The sequence below is a fragment of the Theropithecus gelada genome, chromosome 9 (genome assembly GCF_003255815.1).
Source record: "Theropithecus gelada isolate Dixy chromosome 9, Tgel_1.0, whole genome shotgun sequence".
Lineage (NCBI taxonomy): Eukaryota > Metazoa > Chordata > Mammalia > Primates > Cercopithecidae > Theropithecus > Theropithecus gelada.
The window spans coordinates 103,411,984-103,429,857 of record NC_037677.1 but is presented as its reverse complement, the minus strand read 5'-3'; the positions used below and the strand labels follow the sequence as shown (position 1 = coordinate 103,429,857).

Below are 17,874 nucleotides of genomic sequence, written 5' to 3'. Positions count from 1 at the left end.
TTTTACTTATTAGCTTATTTATATTTTATGACTGATAAAATGATAGGACAAACACCAATTCACTTGAAGCAAAATTATTAAAGAATTTGAATTTAAGACTAAATAAGGTTTTACTTATTCAATTAATAATTAGGTACATACTATGTTTCAGCCATTACAACAATCATAATTTAATTAATTTGAAGGTTGTGATTAATTGGAGTAGATTTTACAGTCATGCGTGTTAATGTGTGTGCATTTGTGTGTTTATGGCTCAGTTACAAATGAATATTTGGGGGTCCGGGCACAGTGTCTTACACCTGTAATCCCATCACTTTGGGAGGCCAAGGTGGGTGGATCCCTTGAGGTCAGGAGTTCAAGACCAGCCTGGCCAACATGGCGAACCCCAACTCTACTAAAAATACAAAATTTAGCCAGGAGGCAGAGGGCAGAGGTGGCAGGGAGCCAAGATTGTGTCACTGCATTACAGCCTGGGTGACAGAGGGATACTCTGTCTCAAAAAATAAAAGAAAAAAAATTGGGTCATAATGTCAAACTTAAAAAAGAAAAAATCATCAATTCTCAATCAACAATAGGATATAGAGATGTGGATAAAGAAGTAGAAAGAAATACAAACATAGGGTCATAATTTTTTTTTCCTTTTGAATTCTACTAGAGGTCTTATGGAGTTGTTTCTGCAATAAGAAGAATAACTAATGAAAAATGGATCCAGATTGACCTGTTCATTTTGGGTAGAACTGAGCAGAAATTTGAGAGAGAAACCACTGGAATGTTTCTGTAGTACAGACATACCTATAAAGCTCACTGGGAAATTTCTCACTATTTCCCATTATTTCCAAAATGTGAAATTCTCAAATGGAGAGTTTTAGCTGAGGGCTGCAGAGAGAAGGTGGGGTTTTGGTCTGCCTATTTTCAATATCCAGAAAAAAAGCCAAGGATATGAGTCGCTTTATTTTTATAACATTCAGTTTCCATCTGTTGGGAAATATGTGCATTACTCTGCCACTCGCACCCAAGATTACCTGATGGAGGACGCCTTATGCAGTCTGATCATGTGGAGTATAAATGAGTATCAACAATATTTTAAAGTGATTGATCAAAATCAGCTTGCTTTGGGAATATTCTGTAGGCCTAGTTTATAATTGTGTTTAATTTTATTTTGATTAAGTATTCTGCCAGGAGAAGCAGGTGGGGAGATCTGTTCTCATGGAAAAAGAGGAAAGCATATTCTGGCTAACAGGGAACTAGAAAATCAGAGTAGGGGAGGGAATCACCTTGCCTGAGACAGTAGATGTTCTATAAAATTGAGCCTCTTCATATTATCATGGAAATGACTTTTTGGCAGTAGTGCAAAAAGGTTGTTTTACATTATTGTTAATTGTGGTTAGAGACACAAAGCAATATGATCATTTGATGGCTTATTTGTTATTCAAAAAATGACAGCTTTTATGTGCCCATAAATATGAACTCATCTGGAAATATTCCTGTGAATTAGGAGCCATCTAAATATACTTGCTTAATGCATACACTAGATTTTAATGAAGCCATATGAGTTTGTACTTAGTAGATTACCTGATGGCTCCTTGTCAGCCATCTGATGAGGGAACGCTGTCTGCTTGGTGAATGTGAGACAGAGAAATCCATAACTTTGTCAGAATTTATGGTTGGTGAGCAGTGGCTTTCCTGGAACATGGTACAAGAGGCAATTAGTCTTCAATTTTGTGTGCGCTTTTCATCTTGTCGGGAGTGTGGCTGACAGCAACAGCATTGCCTTCACCCCATTACATCCCTTTTCTCCTCTTCAAGAAGGGGATGTTGAAAGAACAGCAAGGAACCTTAAATTCGTACTGGATAACATAAACAGAGTTTGGGCAGAGTGTCTGACATGCGATCCTTTTGTGTCATTTACAGCGACAGGACACCACTTTCAAAGATGACACTAACTGTTCAGAGGCTTTAATATGATTGCCTCCAAATGCTTGAGAAAGCTTCATGTGTTTGCCTGGCACTCTGCTCTTTTACGATATGACTCTATTCCCCCCTCTCTCTCTCTTTCTTGGAAGTGCAGCATCCTCAGCTTGTAATCTTTAAACCCTGGGCTGCAGTGATTTCTCTTCATACAGCAACACATTAAGCACATATTTCATGCTTCCCTGAACCAAATTCAGAAAGTGCCAATTAATAAGTTGATGGGGAAGAGGTCAATGGGTAGCATTAAGGCCACCTGTCTGGAGACACTAGGTGCACACTTTGAGTGAGTGAAAGGAGACTCACAGAGAGTTGGGAATGAAGTAATTTATCACAGATTCCTGGAGGCATAAAACGAGAGGATTTAAGGTAGTTTTGAGGGCAGCTCCTCCGTCTTGCTGCTATTATGATTGATCCCATTCCTCTGGACAAAATTGGGCATCCCAGTGAGACAGTGTAAAACATCTGAAGCTGTGAATATTTACATATTTGTAGCTTCTTCTGTGGTGCAGGTTGTGAAGAGCAACCAACTTTTCTTGCAGAGAGTTTTAGAGACTCATGTGGACTTAGAAGTTGTGAAGCTTCCATCCATATCTCAGAGTGTTCTGGGCATCTTTCTATGTACTCATCTATTCGTTCATTCATTTGACAAATATTTATCAGTGTACCATACATACCGGACCTTAGTCTAGCTGCTGGAAATACGTCTGTGAACTCTACGGACAGCTATCTCTGTTCTCACAGGGTTTATTTTTTAGTAGAGGATATGTAGACAAGAAACAAAATAAATAAGTAAATTATGTAGTAGGCTAGAAGGTGATGAGGGTGGTGGGGTAAAATAGCCTTTGTTAAATTCCTAGAGAAAGCTTCAGAGCCTATACTTTGACTTAAGACTCAGAAAATCAGGCTAAGTTAGGATGACATAGGATATCATTGAAGTGGAATGAAAGGATTTGAGGTAGGGAAGAAAAACAATGGACTCCATCCTCTTTCTCTTCCACCTTTCCCACAACAGACTATAACCAGTCTTTTAGTCCCCCAAAATGGAAAGTACATAAGGCAGAGTAGGAAGAAGGGAAGAAGGATAAGTGTGCCAGGTTTAGGAAACAACCTTGGAAATAAAACAAGGAGTCCCCTAAAAGAGAAGAGTATACAGTTACCTATTTCATCCCTCATTCTTTCAGCTTCTCCTACTCCCTTCATTTCTTTGTAGAAATATTTTTGTAGCACTGATCCAAGATGGAAGAATAAGCCTGACAGAGTCAAGGTCCCTGTTTGGCCAAGCATTATTTACCTGCCCCTGTCCTTCCCTTGTCAAAATTTAGCTAATTTTCAAGTTTTGCAAATTTGTAAACTTAATTTTCTGTTTTTTCTTTCTCCAACAATTCTTTGCTGCAGATAATGTTACTCACAGACCCGGAGATTGAGAGCAGCTTACTGATCAGCTCAGATGAAGGCGCAACTTATCAAAAGTACCGGCTGAACTTCTACATTCAAAGCTTGCTTTTCCATCCCAAGCAAGAAGACTGGATTCTGGCATACAGTCAAGACCAAAAGGTGAGCATACTTACCTTGTTTGAGACAGTGAAGCACTGTTCTCCGGGGAAAATAGTGCTAATTTAATTATCTCTTCATTTCACCTCAATGATCATTTTTGTTCTGAGCAGTAGCCTGACCTCTGTGCTAATGGGACAAGGGAAAGCAAGGAGAGTCTCAGGTTGCTTGTTTAAATTATGTGAATATCTGAAACCACTTACCAAATAAAGATTAGGTGTACTAAGTAAGACGCGGTGGAGAAGCAGTTCTTAGCATAGATGCTTAAGACAGTCAGGAGCTTCTGACCCCCATTGAGTGGGAGACAGTGTCTTAGTGGATTGGTGATCATTTCTCTTGGCAAAGGACCCATGGCTTTTCTCAGACTCTTAAAGGGAAACATAACCCTGAAAAGGTTAAGAACAGGAAGTAAGGTTTTGCTGAAACACTGAGAGAAATGGCCAGAGGAAAAATAATGATGTATGTAGGTAACCTTATGCAGAACCTAGTCATCTCAGAACTTTTCTTCACTTGGTGGTAAGGTTGAAGGAGAAGTCACTTCGTGAGAAAGGAGTAAATGAGCTCATGATATTAGATGTGTGTATGTGTGCATACATCCCATAAAATGTCATCCTATAATATATATTATGTTTTCTATACGGCATATATACTATAACATACATATGGTCCCTGCCTTTAAGGAAACTTGTATTCTCGGGTAGAATAAAAGGCTAGCGATAGCTAATAAAATTAAATTAAAATGAAAAAGGAGTAGCATTTACACAGGCAAATGTGAGAGAAACTCTGGCCATAAAAGCCAGAGGGATCATTGGTGAAATACTAGAATACTCCTTGTGAAATGCATTATTCAGTGAAGTCATTCTGAGAATTCTCCTTAGAGGAATCATGAGTTAGAAATTACATATATTTAAAGAAATACTGGACTTAACTAAGTGAGGGGAATATTCTGGGGTTTTATTTGTCTGGGTTTACATAGATGTGTGGCATTTTTGAAGGTAAGAGCATGGTACAAGCAACTTCCCAAGGTCTCTACTGACAGGAGCATTTTAAAGGAAGCAAATTAAAATTCTTAAGATTGGAGTTTTATTCATACTGCCCCTACTGCCAAATAAAATGCACATTAAGCCTAAAAATAGAAAGAATTTACAATTCATTTTTTTTTTCCTCTTGAGCAGCCTGGCTACCCTTTCAGCAGAATGTACAATTTTGTTTCTGGAGTCAAGCCACAGTGCATTTGGTCCAGGATGGTGCAGTTAGCAGAGGCAAAGCCTGACCAGCTCAGACAGAGTATTAGTCATTTAATCCACAAGGTTGTTATATTTTGTTCGACAGTTGGTTAATTTCTCCCCCCTGATGCCAGAGGCACAACGAGGGCCAGATTTACCTGCCTAAGTAAAAACTCTGCATCTTTGCAATTGTGCTGGAGGAGATGCCCAAATATGTAACTCTTTCGGTCCCAGCACTTCAAAGAGTGCCTCCCGTGGTCACTGTGGCAGAGTGGATGATATGAGACCAGTCAGGACGCCTGGGCTGTGACTTCAACCCAGCAACTTAACGGTCAACAGTATTTAGCGTTGGTTTCCTTTGCATTAAAATGTGTTTGTATGGATAATTATAACTGTAGGTACCCTTCCAAAGTGATTTAAAAAGAAACAAATATTAGATGCCACATCTCTTTTAAGTGCCATGCATGATACAGTGTTGATATAAAATAACAATATTCTGTCCATCTGGAGATAGATGATTAACACATATGAGTTGGTCAATAGTTTAAGAGAGGCCACAAAGGCAGTGCTGTCACTGAATGTTATATACAAGTGACTGGATGAATTACATTAAATTGGTAGCCCAAAGTTCAGGAGATGGAGCTCTGGTGATCTATCTACTCCAGAGGTCTTACAAAATGACTTCAGTTGGACTTTAATGGGTATGTTGGATTTCTGTTGTGATAGTAGGGGAGGCCAATTTTTTTACAAAAGGAATGTCACATACATGAAATTGTAAAAATCATGTGTACAAAATTGCAAAATTTTCTATTTGGCTGAAACTAAAATTTGTTACAGCTAGTTATAATTTACACACACACACACACACACACACACACTTTGGAACCTAATCTTTACTATTTTTCACTGTTTTGGCTGTTTGATTTTTAGGAAAACTAATTTTTGTTTCCTTACTTAGGAGCCTTCAGAAATTTGGGTCCAGAGAATGATATATTTAGAGCTATAGCTTTCAAGGGTTAATCGGTAGTAATTATGAGTATAAACTGTGGTAATATGAGGTCAAAAACAAGACCGGTTGGGATGATATTACAGCAGTCCTGGCATCAGATGCTCAGGGAAAGAACCAAAAGGTATCCTTTGTGACCACAGACCCAATGAATCCTGTCATTTTAGAGTTGGACGCAGTCTTCATCTGTTTGTTGTTGCTGGGTTTTTTCTGTATGAGGCTAAGAATCTAAATATCTAAGAGGTTAACCAATTTTCTCAAAGAGAAAAATCACTAATTAGCATCACATGTGGATATTCTACAATTGGGGTAAGGGGCTACCTGACATTTGATAGGGTTCTCATTCTTCTTTTTTTTTTTTTTTTTTTTTTTTTTAGATGCAGTCTCACCCTGTCACCCAGGCTGTAGTGCAGTGGTGCAATCTGGGCTCACTGCAACCTCCGCCTCCAGGGTTCAGGCGATTCTCCTGCCTTAACCTTCCGAGTGGCTGGGATTACAGGTGTGTGCCACCACGCCTGGCTAATTTTTTGTATCTTTAGTGGAGACAGGGTTTCGCCTTGTTGGCCAGGGTGGTCTCGAACTCCCAACCTTGTGATCTGCCCGCCTCGGCCTCCCAAAATGCTGGGATTACAGGCGTGAGCCACCACGCCTGACCAGGGTTCTCATTTTTGAAGGTGATATTTTGAGATGAACAGATGGGTAAAAGCCAGCCTTTCTACTGACTTCTCTGTTTCTTTAAGAAAGGATGAAGGATAAATCATACTGGAAAAGACACATTGTGGATAGCCAGGTATACAAGTAGGAATCAGAGAAGACCTCCATATCTCAAGGCTTGAATCACAGAATAGGGAGTGGGGCATTCGCTGAAGGGAGAGAGCTGCAGCTGTTAGCTGATGGTATCGGCTGGAAGTCAAGTTGAGAGGGTCTGTGACCACTCAGGTGGGTCAGTAATATGGAAATAAAAGCTGACAGTCACCCATGGGTCATGGAGCTTTTAGCACTGATGAGATGTGGCAGCAAGGAGGACCATGTGCTGGTGTTGGCTGGCCAGTGATTGCACTTGTCCAGGAAACAGGAACATTTATTCTTTCAAGTAAGTATTGCCCATCAGTTTTTCTGTGACAGCTGCTAATGTCCCTGCTGTAGATCTCCCAGCTAGGATCTTAGTCAGTATTCTCTCTGCTGGATGCTGTTTTACATCAAATTGTGGTGAACAATCCCTTAGAAAATGCCTTATTGGCCGGGCGCAGTGGCTTACGCCTGTAATCCCAGCACTTTGGGAGGCCGAGATGGGCGGATCACGAGGTCAGGAGATCAAGACCATCCTGGCTAACACGATGAAACCCCGTCTGTACTAAAAAAAACTACAAAAAAAAAAAAAAAAAAAATTAGCCGGGCGTGGTGGTGGGCGCCTGTAGTCCCAGCTACACGGGAGGCCGAGGCAGGAGAATGGCGCGAACCCGGGGGGGCGGAACTTGCAGTGAGCCGAGATCGCGCCACTGCACTCCAGGCTGGGCGACAGAGCGAGACTCCGTCTCAAAAAAAAAAAAAAAGAAAGAAAGAAAATGCCTTATTGAGGTGGCAACTCCTATGAACAGGGTCTTCCTCTTTTCTCTTTTTCTTTATTTGCTGGCTTCTTTGTTTATTTAAGGCATACTCTCTGTCTTTTGAACACATAGCCGCATTTATTTTTCCTTTATCTCCCTGAAATTGCTTCTTCTCTCCTTCAGTGAATGCAACTTTTAAGCTCCTAAGGACAGTTTGGAGCTCTGGCCTGCAGGATAGACCCGAAATGAGCTGTGATACCCTGCTCTAACTGTGTTTCATCTTGGGTGCCTGAATCCCAGTGGAGGCTTTTTGATGTGGACATTATAAGGGACTCAAAGAGTTTTGTTGAACAGACGTTCCTTTCTGGCCCAAGATAGAATTTTACTGCATATCAGTTCTATGGGAAGTCATATTAAGATTTAAAAAGGTGGTTTTAATCAGGGAAAAATATGTATGGCCAAATGTCCTCAGAATTCACAAAACCAAGGTTTTTGATATTTTTTCTTTTCACTTAGAAAGAGAAATCTGTGTGTGATATTCAACATCTAGGTGGTTGTATTATTCAGGGTTCTCCAAAGAAACAGAAGCAATAAGGGGAGGGGAGAGAGAGAGATTGGGGTGGGGGGAGTGGGGGTGGGGGGAGAGAGAGAGAGAGATTGATTGATTATGGAATTTACTCATGCAATTATGGAGGCGCCTAAGTCCCAAGATCTGCCTTCTGCAAGCTGGACAACCAAGAATGCCAGTGGTATAATTCAGTCCAAGTTGGAAGCCCTGAGAATTGGGTGGGGGTGGAACCAATGGTGTAAGTCCTGGTCCAAGTCCAAAGTCCTGAGAACCAGGAGCTCTGATGTCTGAGGGCCAGGGGAGACAGATGGATATCCCAGCTCAAAAAGAAAAAGGGAATTCACCCTCCCTCTGCCTTTTCTATTCAACACCTCCAAGGATTGGATGGTGCTGGCCCACACTGGAGAGGGTGGATTTTCTCAGCCTACTGATTCAGACACTAATGTCTTCTAGAAAATCCCTTACAGATACACCCAGATAAGTTTTATCAGCTCTTCGGGCATCACTTAGCCAAGTCAAGTTGACACATAAAATTAACCATCACCATAGTTGCCAAGAGGTAAATGCTATCTTGTCTGGGGATGTGGCTATCCAGGCACCACTAGAATGACTGAAAGGAAAAGGTGTGGAGCCTTTTACCCATTGTAATTCTTAAATAAATAGTCTGGGTACATAGGAAACCCTGCCCTGAGACTTACCGAGTAAAGATATAGGAGCTGGACTTGGCCTCTGAAGGGCCTATGTGAGGATGCGCCTTTGGAAAGCCCTGAAATTTTCAGAAAAAGGAACATTATAGATACAATTCTAGAGATTCGGTTTCAAATGGACAGGAGGCTACTTGGTGTATAAAATCCCACCCCTCGCAGTTTTAAAACAATGAATCCTTGTGGAAAGTATGAAGAATTCTATGGCATTTATTATAGGAGCACCAAAATCTTGCTTTCTTTTATTAACTTATTTTTTATTTCTATAAAACAGTAGGCAAACCAAGCATTCTACCCATTTAAAAAAATTTATTTGTATTTGGAAACTGAGCTGATAAGAGAAAGGAGATATAGTCCTTTACTTCATTGCTAGCTGACTCTCTTGCCTCAATACAGGAAACTACCCAAGGAAGGCTTAGCAGAAGGCTGAGTCTGCCAGATTACATCTTTATTTTAATTTGGCAATAAACTAGTGTACAAACTGTGCTATAAAACATTGCCTCCAACGGCATCTCTCAGTCTGTCTTAAACACCTCACTAAACATGATGTGTTGGGAAACATTTGAAAGGAGAGAAAACAAAGAGCAGATGTGACTGTAAGGAAATTGAAAAAAAAAGAAAAAAACAGGAGAGAAGTATAAGAATCTGTGTATACTTCAGCTTTGCTTTGCTGTCTATGCCGGGGCAAGGGCTCTTGGTGCCTCTGTTAGGATTTGCAGTGGAGAAGTATTTGTAAAGTAGATTGCCATATTGTGAAACCAGCATGAACACGGTCAGGACTCTGGCTGCTGAGCGGCTGGAGAGCAGAGGCCCCTTGCTGTCCTTATCCAGACCTCTTCTTCAGGTAGCTCCAGAGAAGGGCTGCTGCCCCTGACCAAGAGCAGGAAGGCCTGTTCTTCTGTCCTGTGCAGTCCCCACCCTCGTGGACGTCCAAGACCACCTAGAGCATGAACGCAGTTCCTACACAAACAGGCAAGAAGTGCAATTGAACAAAACAGGCTGGGTCCAGACTGTGGGAAGTTGGAGAGCAGGCGTTCATTTAGAAGGAGAGAGGGAGGCTATCAAGCTCTAGCCTGCTCTTCTTGCCATGTAGGAAGGTGGGTCCAATGTCACCAGACCTTCAGAATTCTTTCTTTTTTTGAGAGAAGTAATTCTGCTTTGTTTTCAATGTGAAATTTTCTTATTTTTATGTGTGTAACAATGACCTCAAAAATTTCAAAAGAAGCACTGCATAGGACGAATAAACCTCATCTGCTGCCCTGTGGTTGTCCTTTCTTCTTTCCCATTATCTTTGTTTTACTTTGTTCATGGCTTTCCCTTTTGATTTTATTTGAGAAGATGTTATTATTATTATTATTATTAGTTTTGCAATTTTTTGAAAAAAGTACATTCAAATAAATGATTGGTTTTGTTGAGGGAGAATAAAACCTTTAGGACAGTTTGGTGGGCCACCCTTTATTTTGTGGCAGTTCTAGAATATTTGTAAGTTTATATTGACTCGCTTATTTTGGAGCTCTGTGAGTCCACATTCCAAGTAAGAACATGTAGAAAACATGCTTCATTCCTGATCTTCTTTAAATTCCAAAGGATCACAGTTTATGAAATAAACAGAAAATCCTAAGGCCTGTATGTTGGCCTTCCCTTCAACATTTTTTGGTACATATGTGTCAGACACCAAAACATTCTTTTAAAGGCGGAAAATAGGCTTTGATAGGGAGATTCTGTTTACAAATAATGGAAAATCTATTTTTTTTCTTTTATTGGGCGACATAGTCTTGCTGTCTTACCCAGGCTGGAGTGCAGTGATGTGATGTTGGCTCGCTGCAACCTCTACCTCCCGGGTTCCAGCGATTCTCCTGCCTCAACTTCCCGAATAGCTGGGATTACAGGCACCTTCCACCATGCCTGGCTAATTTTTGTATTTTTTTAGTAGAGACGTGGTTTGACCATGTTGGCCAGGCTGGTCTTGAACTCCTGGCCTCAAGTGATCTGCCTCGGCCTCCCAAAATGCTGAGATTACAGGTGTGAGCCCTGTGCCCGGCTGGAAACCTTAAATATTAACAGTCAGCATTCTCTCCATAAATGAAAACTGACTTTCAGTTAAAATCATATGTTGATAGAAAAGGAAAAATGGACTACCAATGTGATGAACAGCCAATGACAGAATTTTGGTAACATGCATAAAAGTGAATTTTATTAAAAAAGAACTAATTTTAGTTCTCTGCCTTCTCTCTCTCTACCAGTCCTGCAATGTTTTTAAAGTTTCATATCTACTCTACATGTATATCTATAAACATATCTATAAACAAAAAAATCTTCTCTTTATTCCTTTTAATCATTCCTTTCTTTTTCTTTCTTTCTTTCTTTTTTTTTTTTTTTTTGTTTTTGAGACAGAGTCTAGCTCTATCACCCAGGCTGGAGTGCAATGGTGCGATCTCAGCTCACTGCAACCTCCACCTTCCGGGTTCAAGCGATTCTCCTGCCTCAGCCTCCCGAGTAGCTGAGATTACAGGCACATGCCACCACGCCCGGCTAATTTTTGTATTTTTTAGTAGAGGCGCGGCTTCACTGTCTTGACCAGGCTGGTCTCGAACACCTGACCTCGTGATCTGCCTGCCTCGGCCTCCCAAAGTGCTGGGATCACAAGCGTGAGCCACTGCACCCAGCCAGTCGTTCCTTTCTTTTCCTGAGTGAGCCCTCACGGAAGGGAGATACTTATCATGGCTGCTTTGAATGGCGAATATTCCCTGGGAAATAATGACGACTTAATAAGAAAACAGATGCCAGTGCTTTCAAAATCTCAGTCATATTTAGGTTTCTCACCACTGACTGACAGTAGAGTGAGCTGGTAAGAGGATCAGCTGTCTGCTCTGTCAGGTCCTACCCCTGACCTTCAACAGGTCATTTAAATGTAGTTTCTCCAACTGTAAAGTGGAAATAATAATAAGAGTATCTGGCTCCTGGGGCTATTTGATGATACTGAGATAACGCATGCAAAATATAAACACAGAGCCTGGCACATAGCAAAAACGGCATAGATACCAGCCACTGTATTATCCAAAGACCTGAAAAATAGCACTTCCAGTGTGGTGCAGCTGGAATTAGAGAAAGCCTGTCTTAGTCAGAGGCTGTCTTATCCCAGTGTCTTTCCAGTACATAGAGCTACAGGCACTTTAATCAATTTAATTTAAATGCCTTTTTAGACAATCACTAAAAGGTCCTGTGAAAGCAGAATGAATGGAACAGGACAGATGGATACACGGTACTTAGAAATATTATTGATTGGGCCAGGCGCGGTGGCTCAAGCCTGTAATCCCAGCACTTTGGGAGGCCGAGATGGGCGGATCACGAGGTCAGGAGATCGAGACCATCCTGGCTAACACGGTGAAACCCCGTCTCTACTAAAACAATACAAAAAAACTAGCCGGGCGCGGTGGCGGCGCCTGTAGTCCCAGCTACTCGGGAGGCTGAGGCAGGAGAATGGCGGGAACCCAGGAGGTGGAGCTTGCAGTGAGCTGAGATCCGGCCACTGCACTCCAGCCTGGGCCACAGAGCGAGACTCCGTCTCAAAAAAAAAAAAAAAAAAAAAGAAATATTATTGATTATAATAATAGAACACCATTAAATATTAAAGTATTTATCTTTACATTAACTCTATTTGCTTTTGAATAGACCTAGCAGCCCCTTAATGTCAAAAGGGCGAGTTGAGAGAAAGACAAATTGATCCTTGAAATTCAACCCCCTGGGGATATTCAAATGATTTCTGCACAAGCACAAACACTTAGGAAACTGATATCTACCTAATGTCATCATGTTTCCCCAAGGCACTGCATTAAGTTAAAAGGCACTCAGTTTTTTATAAGAAATATGTTGAGCAGTATATACCATGCTGGTTTGGCAGGATTTTCATGTGCTTGAAATTTCCCAATGTCAGAGCTGATTTCTAATCTCATGAATATGTAAGTAATTTAAGTATCCAAGTACAAAACTGGCAATTAGAGTGGAAACCAGGGAGCTCGCTAAATGTCAACCCCAACACTTGTTTATAAAACAAATTCTCAAGCTGAAATGCCATCCTATGCAAACAAGGAAGGCCTGCGTTCACCTTAGATACCATGTTTAAACAGGTTGTATCATTATTTTTCAATTGCTACCTTTGATCTGCCTGTTTCTAATGATTTGGGAAAAAAAAAACAAAAAAACAAAAAAACAGAGCTCCAAGAATAAGGAGAAATGAACATTTTAAAACAAACAATTGGGTTTAAGATGTGAACAAGCACAATTGTGCTATTTGATAGTTTTGTAGGCTTTGAAAGAAAGGTATTTGTATGTCCAAATTTTTAGCTAGTTCTTCATCTGTTCTATGCCACCAACACTTGACTTTAAGAACGTTTAAGGGGCCGGGCGTGGTGGCTCATGCCTGTAATCTCAGCACTTTAGGAGGCCGAGGCGAGCAGATCATTTGAGGTCATGAGTTCAAGACCAGCCTGGCCAACATGGTGACACCTACCCCCCCCAACCCCCCGGCTCTACTAAAAATACAAAAATTGGCTGGGTGTGGTGGTGTATGCCTGTGATCCTAGCTAATGGGGAGGCTGAGGCAGGGGAATCGCTTGAACCCTGGAGGCAGAGGTTGCAGTGAGCCGAGATGGCTTCACTGTACTCCAACCTGAACAACAGAGTGAGACTCTGTCTCAAAAAAATAAAAATAAATAAATAAATAAATAAGAATCTTTAAGGCCAAGATTTTATCTTATCATGTTCCTATATACCTCCAGACCTGGATGCACAGGAGGTGTTCACAAATCAAACTCGCCCACAGTCGTATATTGACCCGCCGTTCCCAACTGGCTCCAGTTCCGTAGTCTAATCTTCTAAGCTTCAGAGCACCACCCTCAACTGTAGGGCTTGTGACAGACTTCAGTGACATCTAGGGAGTGGACAGTGACAAATCTCATAAATCCAACTGCAGGAGAGATTGATGGAACCAGCAATAGGCCATCATTCCCAGCCTTCATCAGCAAAGCCTGACTGCTCAGCTTTGATACTCTTATCTTTTGACTTTAATGACATTTGGATCCAGTCTACATCAGTTCCCCACAAGTATTGGTAAGATTGCATCTACCCAGCCTGGTTCCAGGCTCTCTTTATAGCCCCAGCTTCCACTTCACTCTGTTATGCATCCCAGCCAAACTGGGTCTCTTGCTATTGACCAAAGAAATGTGAGAACACCACCCTGAGTTTTGCTGCTCTGTTTATTTGCACAGACTGACCCATTCCCCTGGAACACTGTTTCTGCATATCTTCATTCTAAGACATGTTAATTGTACTACAAAGCCCACTATGAATTATTTTGCAAATTCTAAACTTTTCCTCTAAAACATAGGCCACTACAACACAGGCCACTACAACACTGTATACAAAATATTAGACATTACTGTAGGTTGTGATACCACTAATACACTAACATTTTCTTTGAGAAACTTTATGGGGGCAGGGTTGGGTGTGAGGTCTGGATTGGGCATCATGGCTCTCTCACTATCTGCTCTCTGTGCTGAACAGCCAAGGTAAAGACTCGTATCAGCTCTTAGTGAAGTTTGCAGAATCCTTTTAAGTGTTGCAGATTTTGGTTCCCCTTAGTGTGGGTTCTGGCCCCCTCCTATGCCGTGGAACGAGAGCATCAGAACATACTTCTGAGGACAGCATTTTTCTCTGGACTGATTCTCTTTCTTCTTATTGAGGGTGATGGAAAAAAGAACTTGATATTTGTGATGCCTCAGGCCTGGCATTAGGAATTTATATGAAGTCCTTAAGGTACCATCTCTTTCTTGCTAAAAAGGATGCAGGAATAGCAGTGAGAATCAGAGAGTCATGAGGTGGATGAGTGCTTTGTACCCAGGCCATCCCCAGGGCAATATTAGGATGAGGCAAATAAAATAGAACTGGCAGGATTTTCTGTCAGCCTTTTCAAGAAGTACAATTTGCAGGCCCCCTGCTTCCAAAATGTTAAGAGGAGAGAAGGAAAGAGGAGTGGGCAGGCAACCTTGAAAAGAGCCGACAGCAGGATGTTTTCCGCCAACGCAGAGGCCTTCTAAGGAGCCTGTGTGGAGGAGCCCCAGGAAACTGCCCCCTGACCGGGGAAGCCGCCGTGGGAAGCTTTGTGGTGAACAACATCTGGTCCCATGAAACAAAGACTTAAAACGTTATCACAACTCTTAGCTTCTATGGAATTCTCCTAGCACAAATTTCTGTGGAATGGATGCTCTTTCACGCATTTCCCAGCTGCAGAAGAGAATTCCATCACGTGCACATGTCTAACAATCTGCAAAGAGAGGATACGTTGATCCGATTTAGAAATATTGAAAAGACTTTTTAAGGACACTGACAGTTGCAAGCTTGTGTATCACCACAAGGAGCTGAGTTTCTTATCTAGTAGCAAGTTGTCACTCTTCTAGGGATTTAACCAAAATGTGAATGTTAAGGTGGAAATGAAAGTTGGAAATGGCTGCTCCCCTTCTCTCATCCCATCTTTATCTGCCGTAGACTAGGAATCTTGAGCAAAACCAGTGCATCCCATTCTTGCCCTCCCCCAGTTTATTTTGTCCTGCTGTGGCATCCCTCTTTATCATTCCTTATAGCCGGTGCCCACCATACAACTTGCAGCTCCAAAGACATCCAGAGGAAGGCGCCAGAGATGCCTAAGAGTTGGCTCAAAGCTGTCAATGAAACTAACCCTGGCGATTTCATCCTTTGGAATTAAGTGTATTTTTATCTGCATTCTTCTTAAAGCAAACAAAGACAGATGGCAAGGAAACAAGCCAATGTGAAAGATGGCTTTAAAAAAAAAAAAAAAAAAAAAAAAAACCTTTCAGGAGAGGAACATGTCAGGAAAGAGAGAGAAGTGCTAATAGCTCCAGACCAGCATAATGACAGTCTGGAGGGTTAGGCCCTAAGGCTGCTGATAGATCTTGAGCACAGGTGAGTGCTGGGTTTGTGCTCATTAAGTTGTATTTACTAATACAAGGATGTAGTCACAGATACTTTACAATGATTTTAGACAGGAAGGATTTTCTGTGTTGCATTCTTATAGCAGATATAACTAGAATCTTTCCTTGTTCTCTAACACTTCTGCTCCTTCAGTTCTTTTTCAACATTTACAGTAGTGTTAGCTAAACAAAATCAAACCCTCTAAGAATAGCAATTTTAAGTTCATGACACGGCACTAGTAGAGGCACAATGGCCTCCTAAAACTAGATTAAGTACTCTTCCATCCTCTTCTTAATCTTTCTGTCTTTCTCTAAGCTTGGCATAGCTAGAGAAAGCTGCTGCTGCTTTCTCTGATGTGACAGATAGTAATGATAGTTCTCAGTTCTGTGTTCTGACGGTCAAACCTTGGAGCCAGAGACAGACAGGCAGGGAAATAAATCTTATTTAGGTGCTGCCAACACTATGAATTTTATTAAAGGACATTGACTCATTCTGCAGGGAAAGCCTTCCACTGGTGGCCGAGACAGTCATTGGGTAAAATGCTTTGATACCATTCCCTTCTTTGTGGAGGAGCACTTTGCTGCCAGACTCTGTAGGTTTAATTAACACGTTAACTTGAATGGCTGAGTTGTTGTTTTCTTTTTAGTCAGTATAACACCAGACTGGACAACTAACTTTTTAGGGAGAAAATGTCTGAAGTAGTAGGTGGAGAATACAGAGCAGTTTTGTCTAAAAGTGAGTATTCAAGACTCTGCTTTCAAATCCTTGGGAGTTTCAAATACACTGATATTTATAGGGTTTTGTGGATGTGTGTTTTGTTTGTTTTTTAGGTATATGCCTCTAGTTATAAATCCATGGAACTAAAATATATTCCTCTGATAAATTTTCTTTGTCCACCAATTGTGTAACCTGGGTGCTTTATTTGGTAGAAACATGACTAGGAAATTCACGTGGTGCCAAATCATTATCTTTTTCATTTATCATCTACTGTTTGAGGCACCTGTACATGTAGAAGGATAGGATTTCCAACATCTAAAAGCTTTGCAATCTCATTAAAGAGGCAGGAAGTGGTCTTAGAAATTTTAGAGTAATTTTAGATAGAAAGGAATTTCAGCCTTGCATTCATGAAAGATTCTCTTGAAAGGCTGTTAAGAGAATTAAATATAAATATGTGGCTGGTAGTTTGATAGCATCTGCTCTTGTTCCACAGTTCTTTGGAGATGAGACCGGTAGGAATCTTAGTAGGTAGAGGGGGGTTCATAGAGGAGGTAACCTTTCATCTGGCTCTGGAAACAAGACTGGCATTGAAGAAGGAAAGTCTTGAAGCCACTTTTGCCAGAGTGGGCAGCCTCAGTGAAGGCACAGCAAGGCGCGTGAGGGAAGGTGACAGGGCCAGCCCACCAGGACCAAAAGGTACCTTTGGAGAGAGTAAATTGAAAGAACCTCACTGAGCTGAATGAGAGAGGCTTGGTTTATTGGATTGTTTTGTATACCCACTGCTTGAGGGGCCTCTACATGCTCACAAATAATGAAGTTGCTCTTTGAAGATATAAACAAATGTCTTGGGACATACCTAAGTGGTCCACAAGCTCCAGATTCAAGCTTAGGGGATAAATTTACAAACAGAAAAAAAGAACCACAAATGCTGGCGCCCAACAATTCCTCATAGAGATGAATTCTCTGTGGGAACGTGAATAGCAATCCTTTGGTGTAGCCGTAGGAGCACACGGAGTTTATGTATTATTCTTGCAGCATGTATATGAGTTCAGCCTGTTACCCAGACATATTATTTTGAACTGTCCTGATACTTTTACAGTTGCATTAATCTTTGTATGTTACTAAATACAGATATATCTGTTTGACATAGGCACACCACAACGGTATGAACTCTGCTCCCTTTAAACTTATAGAAAGAAGTAGAGCTCTAGGCTTAAAAAAAAAAAAAAAAAGAAAAGAAGACAAAGGGGAGAGAGAGAGAAGTGGATACTCTCGGGTTGGGTGCCTGCTGCTGTTGTACAATTCTCTGTGGTGAAATACCAGGTGTTCAGGACATGCTGGGAACAAGAAGCAGGCCATGCATACACTGCCTGTTTGGGTTCTCAGTTAAGACAGTGTGACCTGTCCCATCTTCTGTTATCTCTATGAGAGGAGTTGTCACCCATCTCTCCTTGGCACTTATAAAATATATTAAACATGAAATGTACCCCGGAAACCAGTCTCCCTCAGGCGTGGCCAAAGAATGAATAATAGGCTGGGCGTGGTGGCTCACACCTGTAATCCCAGCACTTTGGGAGGCTGGGGTGGGCAGATCACG

At 41.3% G+C, this 17,874-nt stretch overlaps 1 protein-coding gene across 5 annotated transcripts in view; it reads left to right on the top strand.

The window, feature by feature from the left end:
* SORCS1 (sortilin related VPS10 domain containing receptor 1) overlaps window positions 1–17,874 on the top strand; it is a 590,775-nt gene that overhangs the window by 384,336 nt on the left and 188,565 nt on the right. For all 5 annotated transcript variants that reach the window (XM_025396369.1, XM_025396367.1, XM_025396364.1 and 2 more), the window contains exon 4: window positions 3,367–3,525. In XM_025396369.1, coding sequence (XP_025252154.1) covers window positions 3,367–3,525 — 159 coding nt within the window. The remainder of the gene's footprint in view (window positions 1–3,366; window positions 3,526–17,874) is intronic.